The following is a 17,433-nucleotide window of genomic DNA, read 5'->3' as shown; positions in this document are numbered from 1 at the left end:
CATCTACCGTCCCATCAGCTGGACTAGACAATGCTTTTAGCGTGCTTTTCATACTTTTCCTTGAAATATGGAGACCCAGCGTTTGTTTGTGTCATTCTTAATCTTCCTCTATTAGACTCCAAGTCATCTGAATGAAGTTCCATATTTATCTATTTTCCAGAACACCTAAATTCAGTTTTGTACCCCCCAAAAAATCTGCTCAGTCAAGTATTTTTCATTAAAATACCTTTTCTTAACAATTAAAATACCATTTTGCTTTAAAAAAAAAAAAAACTTGAAACTTTAGAGGCAGTCACAGGTTAAATAGCCTTAATTAGATAGTGATGAGAATTTGAAAATGATCACTTGATCATCATCTCCTCCTGTTTACCTCCCAATTATCTGTTCAATAGAATTAAATGTTTAGCAATGAGAAAAAGAAGAAAATGAATTAAAACAAATCAAGTGGTGATGAAAAGTTAAAAGAAGAGCAAAGCTAGACCTTGAGTATGTACAACCTTGTGATATCAAATTTTAAAAATCAAAGGATAATGTAAGAGACCAATTTATAACAACATTCCAATCCCACAAATCTGTTGAAATTAGCAAATCACCAAAGCAACATGTGCACCAATTAGAGCATAACGTCCAATTCTGAAATACTATAAGTCTCTTAATAAGCAACATAAGGAGAAAACTCATAAGACAGAAATTCATCATCATACATTCAGGAAATTCTACTGAATTTCCACAAAAATAAAGAGACATAAGAAATTCTAAAGTTAAGTAAAAACCTCAAATGTTAAATGTGGCACAGACTAGGGCTGGCAAACCATGGCCCAAGGGTCAAATTTACCCTACCATCTGTTTTCATAAAGAATGGTCTTTACGATTTTAAATGAATGGGAAACTAATGTGAAAGATGAGTATTTCATGACATTTGACCATGACATAAAACATAAATTTCAGTATACACAAAGTTTTATTGGAGCTCAGCCACATTTATTCTCTTATTTATGCATTGTTTATGGCTGTTTCACAGTACTAGAATGGTAGAATTGTGTAGTTGGGAAAGAGACCATATGGCCTTCAAAGCCCAACATGACATTTAGTTATCTAGCTCTTTAAAGAAAAAGTTTGCCAACCCCCAATTAAGAGAGAAAATAATGGCCACATAGACAAGAACTACTCACGACACATAAAAAGAAAAAAGTTTTCAAGTCAGAGATTCAGAGAACTAAACCTCTGACATGTACAAACAGAAATAAAATAGGAGCCACACATGGTGGTGCATACCTGTAATCCCAGCTACTCAGGAGGCTGAGGCAGGAGGATAGCAAGCCTGAGGCAAGGCTCAGCAACTTAGCAACATCCTATCTCAAAGTAAAATGGGCTGGGGGTACAGTTCAGTTGTAGAGCACCCTGGGTTCAATCCCCAGTACAACAAAAAAGGAGTAGGAAGAGAAGGAGGAGGGGGTAGGGGATGGAAGAAAGGGAGAGAGGAAGGAGGGGAGCAGAAGTAGTTGAAGAAAGAGGAGAAAGAAATCAAATGGGAGAACAGACACTTCAATTTTTTTATCATGAGGGAGTAATGAAACAGATTTATCCTCCTAACTTTGACAGTTAAAACACAAGACTAAACTGGGTGGGACAGTCCATATCTGTAGTATTGACTCAGGAAGCTGAGTCAGGAGGATTGTTTCAACTCAGGGTCCTGTTTGATGCTAGCCTGGGCAATACAGCAAAACCCTCTCTCTCAAAAATAAAACAAAGTAAAAACAAACAAAAAACAGAATTGGCTGGATGTGATGGCCTATAATTCCAGTAACCTGGCAGGCTGAGGCAGGAGGATCACAAATTCAAGTCTAGCCTCAGCAATTTAGTGAGATCTCAGCAACTTAGCAAGACCCTGTCTCAAAAATACTTTAAAAGGGAGGAGGATTTAAGCTTAGCGGTAGCAGACTCATGGGTTCAATCCCCAAGACTTCCCCACCAAAAAAACTTAGAGTACATGTACAAAACAACTGTTTTCAGACCAGAGAGTACTGCACTATAATCCCAAATGGAAAAGAAACAAATAATGTAAGCCTTAAGATTGCCCTGGCTTTCTGCTTATAGAGGCACATTCCAGACTGTAGAAGGGGCAGGAGACTCCAAGCAGGGCTCAAAAGTTTCCCTGAGCTGAGAAGACTGACACTGGAGCTCAGCACCTAAAAGTAACTGGACAAAGTTCTTAAGGGAGAAGGGATACCAGGAAAAGGAGCTCCACGAATATGTACAGTCAATAAGTCTTTGCCAACTATTAAAGTACACAGGTGTAGGGTGAAGCTCTGGAGATTGATCAAAGAATGACCCAAGAGCTATGACGAGAATAGCTTCCCATTCCTCATATGGCGCTGGGAATTGTTTGAATTCACACAAGACAAAGTGTAAAGTCCTTAGTGATCACTCAGGGCTTTTAGTAGAGCCCCCCAAAGGGCCACATTTAAGTAGTTTAAGTACTTGAAACTATATTGAGCTTCAGAACAAGACCTGAACAGACCAGAATGAACAGCAAGTAAATTAGCTGACTACCAGAACAAAGCCTCAAAATCTGCAGATGAAGATAATACAATCTAGACACCCAACATAAAGCATTCAATGTCTATCATCCAACCAAAATTTACTAAATGTGTGAAAAAGCAAGAAAATGTGAAATAAGAGAAAAATCAGGCAACAGAGACAATTCCAAATAGTGAAAGAGATAAATTAAAACTATTAAGCCCATGTTCAAATAATAAAAGCAGCCTTTCTCAACCTGTGAGAAAAGACAGCCCTGAAGAGTTTACTGATTAATTCCTCAATTGCCCAAAGATGGTACATAGCTAAGTACTATTTTAGCTGCAGAGATGAAAAGTTAATTTATAACACACAACAAATAAGACAGTAAGAGCTCAATTCTCTTATGAACCCCATTGAGAAGAGGAATACATGAACTTGAGGACTAAAATAGGATATAGAACTTGTAGAGAAAAAACGTCTGAAATGAAAATTCAGTAGTCAGGATGACTAGCAGGTTAAACAAATGCAGAAGTAAAGGTTAGGGAACTTGAAGATTACAGCAACAAAAATAATCCAAAGTGAAGCACAAAGAAAAAAATTGAGATAAAATCTGAAGGGTACCCCATTAAATCTGGACATTATGTAAGCAGACTCTTATGTGAAGTTGCCTATGACAGAAATAAAACTTTACCAACCAAAACAAAAAAAGAAATAATAACAAAACAAGGCAAAGCAAAATTCCCAACTAAAAGCACTACAAAGGATATGTGATAGTGCTAGTAAAGTAGCAAATGACACAGAATAAATTTGGTATCTTCCTGGAGTGTAATTTTATAAGATTGAAACATAATTAATGTTTAATTATAAAGTACAATGTAAAACTGTAATTTTATTAATCTTCAAATAAATGTATCATCTGCCTTGCTTCAGCTGCTTTAGGCTTCATTTAAAAAGAAAAACACTGACCTACAAAACGAATCAAGAAATCACTAAGAACACCAAAACGTTTCATATCAAATTTACCTACTAAATAACCAATGTGACTTTTAGCTTCAAACCCAAAGACAATGTTGAAAAAGGCACAGAACTACTAAAATAAGTTTCTTCTAATACTTATTCACTCTCACAAAACCACTAAAATAACAAAATGAGTGACAGAATATCATCTTGTGATAACAGATCAACTTTAATTTCAGCACCTGAAGCTATCCAAGGGTATGCTCTATAAAGGTCATGGGACTGTTGTACACATTCAATAAAGTGACAACTGTGCAATACCACTTAGTATCTCAAAATCAGGAACATACTTTTGAATTGTTTAAACACAATCCACAGAATTAAAACAAAATCAGAAGCCATCCACAGTTATACTAATTGTCAATTACAAGTTTCACAATTAATACTTGATATCAACAGTCAATATATAGCAAGGGATATTGAAATGATTTCAGAGTCTCATCCAGTTGTATTCGATTGGGAAGGTTTCTTGAATGGGGATAAAACTGGCCAAAGATAGATACAACCAGGATCAGACCAGCAAGTAAAAGTTCTACCACAGTTTCTGTAGTTTCCACTTTTTTTTCTTTGTCAGTTAAAAGTGAACAGTGAGAATTAAATACTTATCTTTACATATACACAAGGTATGCTGTGAAGCATATTTGCTTACAAACATATAAAAATACTTGTTAACTAGTTCAATAAGAAAATAATGTATAAAAGTATATAGCAAAAACATTAATCATCTCTGACTCTGGAAAGCTCAATTCCATATTTTATATTACAGCAAACAAAAAAACTTTAGATTTTTTGAATCCCTTAAACCAGAAATACTTGAAAAGGAAGACAGACAGAAATAATTCATTCTTATCCTTAGCATGGCTGTGAAAGAGTTAAATTAAGAAACCAAGTACACACTGAGATGCCCAAGTCCAGAATGAGTCCAAATATTTGGCCACATAGAACACTATCATCTTCAAGAGGAGGAGTCATTAACAGGCTTGATAAACAGTTTTTAATCCATAAATACAATAGGTATTTTGGTATTTTGGCCACTGGGAAACAAAAGCTGTAGTATCAAGAAAGGTCTGATATGTCTCAATTTTGTAGACTCCATTGAGTGTATTTAAGGTTAACTAAGGTTGACATCAAAATCTTTAAAGACAGGCAAAAAATTCATATTAAAAAAAAAAACCCTCCTATGGAGGTTAGAATAACAGTAGGTAATATGATTCCAGAAGTTAAAAATTATTTCACAACCTAAAACTTCAGCTTAGCAAACAGCTTAGGTTCCAAAACTGATTCATCCCTATTAAGATGTAAGCCCTTAAAAAAAGAATATGTCTGTATATGTAGACACGTATTTAGAAAGAATCAGATAATCTTTGAAGCAGCCTTAGTGTTTCCTTTAAATTGGTCTGGAAAGAACCATTATATTAGCTTCATGGAAAGGATTAGCCGGCTTCTTGGTCTAAGGCTAACACGGTGATCATTTGTCTAAGGCTAGAAAGGTACCAACATGATGTAAACCATCAGGAGAGGAGGAAGAGATGAGGGCTTTTCCTGGCAGTTGGTAGCTAAAATTCAAGGGATTCTTAGAAAATGACACAATGGCAGCCTTTCTTGTCTTTTTCTTTCCGAGTTGGTTCCGGTGAAGGAGGACATTCTTGCTCTTGAAATTTCCTGTAAGACAAAAAAGTCTAAATATAGTTTCCTACTAGGTAATACAGATTCTTTTTGGACAAGTCTCATTTAAGTGCATTTGCTCTCCAATGTTCAACTGGGGATTCAAGCGTATCTTTGAAAGAAAAACAAGGGGGCACAAACTAAGCTGCCTTCATGGGACAGCCCTGAATTGGATGCTGGACTCAGTAACCTCCATGTTCCCTTCTCTATTTGAGACTCCTTAACCCTATAATATACTTAAGGATAAACATACCTTGGAGCCTACCATATAAAATTACCTTCAAAAAGTATACTTGCAAGGCTGGGGATGTGGCTCAGTGATAGAGCGCTCAAGTGATAGTACATTCAGGGCCCTAGGTTTGATCCTCATTACCACATAAAAATGAATGAATGGAATAAAAGTATTGTGTCCAACTACAACTAAAAAATAAGTATTTTTAAAAAAAGTATACATGCAGTTCTTATTCCTTTTATTAGATTCAGTATAAAACAATTTAGTCCACCTCTCTAGGCCTCCTTAGAAGAGAATAATAAAAACTCAGCTTTCTCAACTATTATGAGGATTTAACATCTTGTAATGTTTAAATTTGCATGACAGTGTCTGGCATTTAAAAAGCCAAAAAGCCTTCTCTACCTCCCTTTCCCGATTGATTAATAGATAAGGATAGCTCTTGAGGGTCAAAAAGAAGGACAAGATATTCCAAAAAAATTTTAAGAAAAAATCAGTTCACCAGTTGTTTAACACAAAAATAGAACTAAGATGGGGGATGGTTAAATAAAACATCAAATTTTCCAGCTTAATCAGTTTTTAAGTTGTGTAAGTCAGAGGCATTCATTTACATTCACACTGTTAAACAACCATCACTACCATCTGTTTCCAGGACTCTTCCATCTTACAAAACTGAAACTCTGACAACAATAGGACTTCGATTTTTAACAAACTTCTAAAAAACTAAAATCTATAACCTTCACTTTTTCTGCTCCATAGAAAGAATATCCAAGAAGCCCACAGCTCAGGTGTCAATTCACTTGAGATATAGAATGAACAAGAGCCCATTTATTTTAAGTTCTTGTCAAACTGTCTTAACTAGAAAAAAAAAAATGAAGAAGGAAAAAAAGGAGGAGGAGGGGGAGGAAGAGGAGGAGGAGGAGAAAAAAGGAGATGGAGGAGGAGGAGGAGGAAGGGAGGGAGGGAGGGAGGGAGGGAGGGAGGGAGGGACAGAGGAAAGTTCACTGAAGCAACTTAATCTTTCTTTCTCACATGCAGCAATATAGCATATACAGTAACTCCAGCAGGCACAACCCATCACCACAAGCTTTGGAATCCATAAACACTTTCTTTTGTTGTTGTTGTTGTTGTTGCACATGGACACTATGCCTTTATTTTGTTTATTTATTTTTATGTGGTGCTGAGGTTTGAACCCAATACCTCACATGTGCTAGGCAAGCACTCTACCACTGAGCCACAACCCCAGCCCCATAAACACTTTCTTAACCACTAGGGACCTCTTAGACCATCTACCAGAAAAAATTCTTTGTAGACTGGGGTATCATGCTCCACACTTCATGAGACTGCTGAATCTCTTCTACCTCTCTTACTCTTAGAAGGTAGTAAGAAGTAAAAACCAAGAACACCAGCTCTGGAATCAGAGATTTGGATTCAAGCCCCAGCTCTGTCATTCAGTATGTCTAAACCTTAAACAAGTTATTTAACTTATCTGTACTTCTGTTTTCTCATCTGAAAGTAAATATAAAATAAAGTATTTAGCTTCCTGGGTTTTTTTAAGGACTAAATATAATAATACATTTAAAGCATTTAGCATAATATCAGGAAGATATTTGATTACCACTCCAATGTTAGCTGCTGTCATCACTACATCCACACCATCACCTCGGGAAGCTGCGTTTATTCTTCTCAAAATTCCTAAATGTACTTTCTACTTTAATATAATAAATTACATTTAGAAGTGCTCAGAATATATTGTATACTTAATTAAAATTTAACACCCCATGTGCATTAACCCCTAGAAAAGAACTACTCCTACATACAATTTTCTTTCTTACTAAAAATAACAATTTAATAAAACACTTCCAGCATATGTTTTGCTTACCTTATAACCCGGACAAGTTCATGAAATGCTTGATCTACATTCATCCTAATCTTTGCTGATGCCTCCATGTATGTTACTTTAAGTTGCCGTGCTAACTGCTGTCCTTCCTCCTGTGTAACCTGAAATTCCAAGAGTTGTGTTTAAGGCACAGTATTAATTTACTCCATCTAATCCTGACTAAAGATTGTACTGTTATTCCAAAAAGAGGTCAGGCTCTTTTACAAGATGAACCAACAGACCTTATAGCTTAACACAAACTGAAGCCCACCTCTATAGAACAACTCAGAAGAACATACTTGTGACAGAAATATAGTCAGCCCTCAAAATCTGTGGGCTCCAAACAAGTTATAGCAACTGCAGATCAAAAATGTTTGAATCAAACTGTGCTAAACATATACAGATCTTCTGTTCTTGTCATTATTCCCTAAACAACACAAGCTACTCTACATTATAAGTAATGTAGAGAGGATTTAAAGTATACAGGAAAACATGTGTAGGTTAGATGCAAACTCTATCATTTTATAGAAGGAACTGGAGCATCCAAAGATTTCAGTGCCTGGGGGATATTATTGTGGGGGAGACCTAGAAGCAGTCCTCTGTGAATATCAAGGGTCAATATGCTACCAAACAAGATTTTGGACTACAAAATATACCAAATCTATTAAATACAACAACAATACATCCTAGGAAAGAAAAGCACAAAGTGCTATGAAAGTATCTAACCCTGAGGAGGTTAGAATAGAGCTTGGAGTGAGGAAGCTCTAAGAAAGGAAATGGTATGTGGGACTTAGAAATCCCATTTGTTTTTACAGCTAAATCCTGGGAACTGAAACAAGCCTCTTCTGGCTGGAATACAGCACAGAAAGAGAGAAAATGGCAAGACGTCTAGATGAGAAGACCACATGCTTCTAGGGCCACGGGGTCTCCTCACCATTGAGTTCACAGTACCCGATACACAGGCAACACTCATGAACACATGGAGGAAATCAGTGACCATAGGAAGGGTAGCATTGTTGACATAAAAATAGTAGGCCAGAATAAGAAAACATGAATAAATAAAGACAATAGATAGATAGGATCTTGGTGGGCGGGCAGGGCGGTGCTGGTGATTGAACCCTAGCCCATCCTTTTATTTTTATCCTGGCTGTGTCTTTAAAAAGTAGACTTTTTGTCAAACACAATGGCACACACCTGTAAGTAATCCTAGCTACTGAGGCAGAAGGATTGCAAGTTCCAGACCAGCCTGAGCAATTTAGTGAGACACTGTCTCAAAATAAAAGGGGCTTGGTATGTAGCTATACAGGACGGAAGTGGGGAGTAGATACTTTCATCCAATCTGACAACATGTGCCTTTCAACTGAGGTATTCACACAAGTTATGCTTAATCAATTTAGTTGAGCACTTAGTTAAGTACTTTCTACTCACCCCATCTGTTCTTTGTCCTACTTATCCTCTTTTTTGCCTTTTGGGTTAACTGAAATATTTTTTACATTTCCATTTTGTCTCCTCTGTTGACTAATTACCTATGTATCTGTTATACTTCCTCAGTGGTTGCTTTAGAGTTTACAGCATATATTTTCCATTTGTCACAGTCTTATTCAAATAGTATTATACCAATTAATGTACAGTTTAAGAACTTTGAGAGTCTGTTTCTACCTTCCTCTTTTTTTTTTACTATTTTAGCTTTTACCTCACATTATTTTTTCTTAAAATGTTCAGTTATGTTTTAATTTAAATACTAAAAAGCTATTTTATTTCCCAATATAATTACCATTTTCAGTGCTCTTCATTCTTTCCAGTTGATTCAAATTTCCACTTGATATCTTTTCCCCTTAGACTTCTTTCCTTGTTTCTGGTTAGTAATCTCATACTTTATATGTTTGAGGGAAGTCTTTTATCTAACCTTCATTTTTTTTAAATAAAATTTTAGTGGATTAAATTCTAGTTTTTTGCTTTCAGTATTTAAAAGATGCAGCATGTTTTTCCATGAAAAACAATGATGAATACAGTCCCTTTATCTTTATTCCTCTATATGCAATATTTTCTCAGGCTACTTCTCAAAATTTTTTAAAATTGATTTTTATTGATTTTTTTTTTAAAATAAATGACAGCAAAATGCATTACAATTCTTATTACACATATAGAGCACTTCATATTTCTGGTTGTATATAAATTATGTTCACAACAATTCATGTCTTCATACATGTACTTTGGATAAAGACGTCCATCACATTCCACTATCCTTGCTAACCCTCTGCCTCCTCCTTCCCTCCCACCCCTCTGCCCTAACTGGAGTTCATCTATTCCTCCCATTCTCCCCCTCCCTACCCCACTATGAGTCAGTCACCTTATATCAGAGAAAACATTTGGCATTTGTCTTTTTGAGATTGGCTAACTTCACTTAGCATTATCTTCTTTAACTCCATCCATTTACCTGCAAATGCCAAGATTTTATTCTCTTTTATTGCTGAGTAATATTCCATTGCAAATATATGCCACATTTTTTTTTATCCATTCATCTATTGAAGGGCATCTAGGTTGGTTCCACAGTTTAGCTATTGTGAATTGAGCTGCTATAAACACTGATGTGGCTGTGTCCCTCTAGTATGCTGTTTTTTAAGTCCTTTGAGTATAGAATGAGGAGAGGGATAGCTGGGTCAAATGGTGGTTCCATTCCCAGTTTTCCAAGGAATCTCCATGCTGCTTTCCCATATTGGCTACACCAATTTGCAGTCCCACCAGCAATGTATGATTGTGCCTTTTCCCCCACATACTTGCCAACACTTTTTGTTGTTTGTATTCTTAATAGCTGCCATTCTGACTAGAGTGAGATGAAATCGTAATTTTAATTCGCATTTCTCTAGTTGCTAGAGATGTTGAACATTTTTCCGTATATTTGTTGATTTATTGTATATCCTCTTCTGAGAAGTGTCTGTTCAGGTCCTTGGCCCATTTATTGATTGGGTTTTTGTTTTTTGGTGTTTAGCTTTTTGAGTTCTTTATATACCCTAGAGATTAGTGCTGTATCTGATGTGTAAGGGGTAAAAATTTGCTCCCAAGATGCAGGCTCTCTACTCACCTCACAGATTGTTTCTTTTGCCGAGAAGAAACTTTTTACAGTTTGAATCCATCCCATTTATTGATTCTTGGTTTTAATTCTTGTGCTATAGGAATCTTAGTAGGGAAGTTGGGGCCTAATCCCACATGATGAAGATTAGGACCTACTTTTTATTCTATTAGACACTTTTAGATTTAATTCCGGGGTCCTTGATCCACTTTTGAGTTGACTTTTGTACATGGCGAGAGGGGTTTAATTTCACTTTGTTGCATATGGATTTCCAGTTTTCCCAGTACCATTTGTTGAAGAGGCTACCTTTTCTCCAATGAATGTTTTTGGCACCTTGTCTAATATAAGATCACTATAATTTTGTGGGTTAGTCTCTGTGTCCTCTATTCTGTACCACTGGTCTGTTTTGGCACCAATACTATGATGTTTTTGTTACTATTGCTCTGTAGTATAGTTTAAGATCTGTTAGAGTGATGCCACCGGCTTTACTTTTCCTGCTAAGGATTGCTTTAGCTATTCTGGTCTCTTATTTTTCCAGATGAATTTCATGATTGCTTTATCGATTTCTATGAGGAATGCCATTGGGATTTTGATGGGAATTGCATAAAATTTGTTTGGTAGTATTGGCATTTTGATAATATTAATTCTGCCTATCCAAGAGCAAGGTAGATCTTTCCATCTTCTAAGGTCATCTTTGATTTCTTTCTTTAGGGTTCTGTAGTTTTCATTATATAGATCTTTCACCTCTTTCATTAAGTTGATTCCCAAGTTTTCTGGGTTTTTGGTTTTTTTGTTTGTTTGTTTGGGTTTTTTTGAGGCTATTGTAAATGGGGTAGTTTTCCTCATTTCCCTCTCAGAGGATTTGTCACTAATGTATAGAAATGCCTTTGATTTGTGGGTATTAATTTTATCTCCTGCTACTTTGATGAATTCATTTACTAGTCCTAGAAAGTTTTCTGGTGGAGCTTTTTGGGTCTTCTAGGTATAGAATCATATCGTCAGCAAATAGTGCTAATTTAAGTTCTTCTTTTCCTTTATGTATCCCTTTATTTTGTTTTGTATGTCTAATTGCTCTGATCAGTATTTCCAGAACTATGTTAAATAGAAGTCGTGAAAGAGGGTATCCCTGTCTTGTTCCAGTTTTTAGAGGGAATGCCTTCAATTTTTCTCCATTTCGAATGATGGTGGCCTGGGGCTTAGAGTAAATAGCCTTTACGATGTTATGTTCCTATTATCCTAGTTTTTCTAGTGTGTTGAACATGAAGGAGTGCTGTATTTTGTCAAATGTTTTTTCTGTGTCTATTGAGATATACAGAATATCTTCTTGAATATATGGAATATAGTTAAAATAACTTTTTTATTGTCTCTGTCCACTAATTGTATCATCTACATCATTTCTGGATCTGTTTCTATTAACTGCATTTTTCTGTTACCATGGGACATATTTTCCTCCTTTACACACCTGGCAATGCTTGAGTGGACGCAGGATTTTTACCAATTGGTTACCAGATATTTTGTATTCTGTGTTATACATATTCTTCATCTGTCTTCTACAATGCAATTATTTGAAAACAATCTGATTGTTAGAGGTCAGGTTTTAGGTTTTGTTATGGAATACTAAGAAAAAAATTTAGTGCAGGGCTAGTTTTGCCCCACTACTAAGTATACAACCCAACACCCCCCAAAAATTAGGTTTTTCATTCTTCATGACTGCAATATGAATTATTCCTGGACTCACATGAGCTCAAATCTGTTCTACCAATTTAAAACTCGATTCCCAAAATTCAACAACCTAAATACAACAACATTTATTACATTAATGTACATATATCCAACAATGACTTCCTATTAGTCTGGGTCCTTATTGCACAACAAGATAGCAGACAAGTTCAGTTAAACATTGGTAAGCCCAAATTTATGTAAATTTTAAAGTTATCTTCTCTTTCTTCAGAATAATATATCTACTAATAAGGACTATGAGTCTGAAATATAGATGAAATTGTGCAAGCAATTAACAATAAGTATGGAAGTCAAACAAGAAGAACAATCTTTAAAGAGCCATCAAATTAGAAAGGATAATTTCTATTTTAAGAAAATTTAAGCTAGGTGTAGTGGCACAGGCCTATAATCCCAGCAGCTCCAGAGGCTGAGACAGGAGGATCACGAGTTCAAAGCCAGTCTCAGCAAAAAACAATGCTGGGGGACCTCAGTGAGCAATTCAGTGACACTTTCTCTAAATAAAATACAAAATAGGGCTAGGGATGTGGCTCAGTGGTGAGTGTCCCGAGTTCAATCCCCAGTACCAAAAAAAAACACATTTTTTTTTAACATGGTAAATTCCTTCCTATAAAAATAACCCCAATGTAGTCAAAATTCTGTTCTTCTTCCTAGGATGTCATCCCTTCTCTCTCAACCTTAATATTCTTATTTCTCACTAACCTTTCAAGATTCAAGCAACAAAAAACTCCCTCCTAGTGGCAATGATATCCCATCACACTCAAAGATCACCACTGACAAAATTCATAATATGTGATACTAAAAATTTTAGTTGTTTTCTTGTTCTCCCACCACTTTAAGATGTCCTCTGAGACAAGTATTAACAACACATTTATTTGTCTTTATACCTCTAAGGCTTAGAAGAATGCATGCCAATTAACTAAATAACTACAAGTAATTGGAGTGGGATCAATCAAATAAGTAAATCCGAAAATGAAACAGGATATAGGAAGAAAATTTAAATAAATACTTAAGATTTTTAAGTCAGCCAAGCACAGGGGCATAACCTGTAATCCCAGAGACTCGGGAGGCTGAGGCAAGAAGATTACAAATTCAAGGCCATACTAGGCAATTTAGTTGAGACCCTATCTCAAAATTTTAAAAATTAAAAAAAAAAGGCTGTGAATGTAGATCAGTGCTAGAGCACCCTGAGTTCAATTTCCTGTACCATAAAAATAAAGATTATAAATTAATCTCAAATTGTTTGTTATTGTAAATTTGACTTGGGGAGGAAAAAAAAATATGTCCTTAAGAATACTGCTGTCTTTCTGCTCAGTTGTTCCTGAAAAAGTTATCTGGCGCTGAGAATGGTGGTGCACACCTGTAATCCCAGCAACTTGGAGGACTAAAGCAAAAGAATTATAAACTTGAGGCCAGCCTCCACAATTCAGCAAGGCCCTGTTTCAAAATAAAAAAAAATAAAAAAGGGCTAAGGATGTGGTTCAGTCAACTGGGTTCAATCCCCAGTACAAAAAAGGAAAAAAAAAAAGTCACCTTACCCTACCCATCATGCATAATGTAATATAGATCAAGAGGGATGGCAAATAATCTATCTTTGTACATAGTTAAGAAAATTAATGAATTCATAGTCTAGATGACAAAAAAAAAATCTCATTGCTAAGATTGTTTACATGGGTCAAAGTCCCCCTCGACACCCCCCCCCCCCCCGCCCCAACTGGAGATTGAACCCAAGGGCAATTTACCACTGAGCTACATCCCCACCTCTTTTTCTTTTTATTTGGAGACAGGACCTTGCCAAGTTGCTGAGGGTGGCCTCAAACCTGCGCTCCTGTGCCTCAGCCTTCAGAGTCACTGGAATTACAGCCGTATGCCACTGTGCCCAACTCACTTATTTAAAAGTCTGGTTTTACATCACTGTCTTCCAGGAATCAAGGAAACAAGAGTTTGTACATATATTTCTGGTCAAGAGATCTGTACCCACATATATGCTTACTAGAGGGCAGCATACTTTTAACTAAAAGGCACTGTGACAGCACTGCCACCACCAAAGCAAACAAAAAGAAAACACATTGTGAAGACCAAAATAAAAGTAGACTGATATCTACATAAACAAGTATTTTCTAGAGTCCCTCAACCCAGAGAATTTTATAAAGACACAAATACTAAGCCTTATCACCTGGATATTCTATTTGGTTGGTCTGAGCTCTACTAAGAATTGTTTTGAACATCCAAAGTAAATCTGAAACAACGAATCCACAGACCTACTTTTGGGAACTTTGAGACTCAGTTCAAAGGCACAAATTATTCAAAATCCATAATAATATGAATTCAAGTAGTACTATATATTCCAAAGAAAGAAAAGCAAAATGGGAATGATGAGAGTAATTTTATCTGAACAAATCTGGCTTAAAAGGAATAAACTACCTTTCCAACACTCAGGGATATGTCAAGTTAACCCATTAGGTCCCAAGTTTTCAATTCTGCAAATATTTCAACAAAATTGACATAGATACATTAGAACAAGTTGAAAACCATGACCTACAGTTTATATAAACAGTTTATATATACATAAACAGACAGAACTCAAAAAGTAAGAGACAGGATTCTTTATCCTAGGATGCCATAGGGGGCACACTGTGTCAAAGCACTGACAGATGAAGGAGACTGAGTTGTATTTTTAGTAAAAGTATAAGGAGTGCCTTTCTCAACTTAATGGTGACCATTAGCAATTAAGTAACTTAACAAGGGGGAAAGGAGAGGGGGCAGCTAAGGTGAAGGAGGGAGGGAGTAAACAAAAAAGTGGAAACAGCTAGTTTCTATACAGCACAGAATCAAGGACGAGAAGCTTGAAATCAGATGATGTATCACAAAATCCACCATCCAAACCCACACACTGCCTCACTAAATTTCAGAATCGATATACAGTCTTACTTACCTACTTTCATATTTTAGGAAGGTAAGCAAATCATTCATCTATATTTTCTTCCTATACCTTTGATAGGACAAACAAAATCAGCAATCACTCTGTAAGTGGTCAGATTAGTGATTACACTAAACCACCAAATTCTTCAGACCCTTTTTTATTTAATGTAAATCTTGGAGACTGTTTTATCTACTATTTCATCATGAGGGCCTAGAAAATATGATCAATAAATACTGGGTGAGCTGAGTGCAGTAGCACATGCCTATAATCCCAGCAACTCAAGAGTCTGAGGCAGGTTAATCCCAAATTCGAGGCCACTGGACAATTTAGCAAGACCATGTCTGAAAATAAAAAGGGTTGTGATATAACTCAGTGTTAGAGCACTCACTACCACAAAAATTAATACTGGGTGAGTGGATAGATAAAAGGATAAAATAAGTCAGCCAAATCCACAGGTACAGAAGCAAAAACACTGTAAGCAAAGCCTTTTCTGACTTATTTTTAATAGGTTTCAGAACTGAGGAGTTAGTAGTAGGAATGCCCGCCCCCCCACCCCCCTTCCTCTTGAATATCTTGAATTTTGTGTGTGTCCAACAAAATTTTTACAAATAAAGCACAAAGACTATGTTTTAAACAGTTAACTACAAAATAAAAGCCTAGCATCAACATAAACTGAGCTGTTTATCAATCAACTTTTCTTCATATTTATACTGTTCCAATAAACTCTTTCTTTTCCCAGTACTGGGAATTAAACCCAGAGGCACTCTACCACTGACCTACATCCCCAAACTTTTTATTTTTTATTTGGAGACAGGGTCTCAACTAAGTTTCCCAGGCTGGCCTGGAACTTGGATTTTCCTGCCTCAGCCTCCCAAGTGACTAGGATTACAAGGCGAGTACCACCATGCCCAACCCAACAAAAATCTTTTTGTCAACGTAAGGTTATATAAAAGCCAACAAGAGAAACAATTTAAACAATTATTCCAGATGTGAATGAGAAACTAAAGACTTAAATATACCCCAAATAAAGTAGGACTGCATCAATTTACAGCTGACATTCTTCCTCTCCCCTACAAAAAATGAGTGAACAACACATACCCCAAAAAAAAATTAAATAATAAATTTTTCAAAAAGTGAGTAAGAAAACAAGTGAGAATAAGTTTGCAACTAAATATATTCTTATCTTAAAGGCTACTGGTGTTAGAGCAGGCCAGTGTGAAGAATTAATAGAAAATTCAGTCGCTGAAGCTAGGAAAAATTCAAATACTGTAATTTACATTAAAGTCAGTCTCTAGACAAAGAAAATTTCATATTAACAGTAAATAAAGTAGGCATTTGAGATTATCTAACTAAATTAGAGTTCTTAGATATTACCCAAGAAATCTTCTTTTTATTGTTTACCTAATGTAACTTCTCCAAGATCCAGTGTACTAAACTCATCAATAAATACTGAAGTGACATCAGCACAGTTGTTTGTTTTTGATCATAGGACTTTCTATTATTTCATTAAACTCATCACTTCACTTACATGATTTTCCAGCAATGAAATTCCTTCTTACCTGTCTTTGATGATCCAGGTCTGCTTTATTACCAATTAAAATCATTGGAAACTCATCACGATCCTTTACTCTGAGAATCTGTCTTTGAAACTTATAGATTTCTTCAAAACTTAAAAAAATAAAATAAAATAAATTAATTGATTTGACCAGGAATCATAACTCAACGAGCTCCATATTCCAATTAGTATTTTATTATTAAAAACAAGAGAATCTAAATTCAATAAAATCATTATGTAGACAGGACCAATGGCCTACATTTTAATATTGCTACTAACCTGCCTCTATCTGTGACTGAAAAGACCAAAAGGAAGCCTTCACCAGTCCTCATATACTGTTCTCTCATGGCACCAAACTCTTCTTGTCCAGCTGTATCCAAAACTAAAGGGAAAAAACACACACACACACACAAAAAAAAACCCGTGTTTTCATTTTTTATGAACTGCTCCTCTATAAGGATAGGCTCCTTTCGTGTGGGTCCTCTAGAAAGCCTTACTCTTGGTATAAAAAGGAAATGACATTCCTCTCTCTTAATACTTTATTCTCAATATTAAAGACAAACATATTCTAATGGCAGACAGTTACAGAGCTTATTTTCATCAGCACAGATCCATTTTACAGTTAGAATATATTAGCATACCAATTACAAGGTTAAAAATATCAAACACATCTATGCAGATAGAATCAGATAACCTCTGAAATCACTTGAATATTTATCTCCTCCATGTAAAGATCTGGAAAACATATTATAAATTCAAGAAAGAAATTGCAGTTGTTACCTGTCCCCACGCCACACAAATACCAGACTTTGGACAGGTGCTAATACATTTCTTAATC

At 35.8% G+C, this 17,433-nt stretch overlaps 1 protein-coding gene across 1 annotated transcript in view; it reads right to left on the bottom strand.

The window, feature by feature from the left end:
• Positions 1–3,193: 3,193 nt before the first annotated feature.
• Positions 3,194–17,433, bottom strand: part of Rras2 (RAS related 2) — an 83,734-nt gene continuing 69,494 nt past the window's right edge. The window contains exons 3-6 of the mRNA XM_077797532.1: positions 16,875–16,977; positions 16,600–16,708; positions 7,314–7,432; positions 3,194–5,199 (exon numbers count right to left, since the gene is read on the bottom strand). Of these exons, the coding sequence (XP_077653658.1) occupies positions 5,112–5,199; positions 7,314–7,432; positions 16,600–16,708; positions 16,875–16,977 (419 nt within the window). The 3' untranslated portion in view covers positions 3,194–5,111. The remainder of the gene's footprint in view (positions 5,200–7,313; positions 7,433–16,599; positions 16,709–16,874; positions 16,978–17,433) is intronic.

The sequence above is a fragment of the Urocitellus parryii genome, chromosome 4 (genome assembly GCF_045843805.1).
Source record: "Urocitellus parryii isolate mUroPar1 chromosome 4, mUroPar1.hap1, whole genome shotgun sequence".
NCBI classification, from domain to species: Eukaryota; Metazoa; Chordata; class Mammalia; order Rodentia; family Sciuridae; genus Urocitellus; species Urocitellus parryii.
This window is presented reverse-complemented; position numbering and strand designations above follow the sequence as displayed.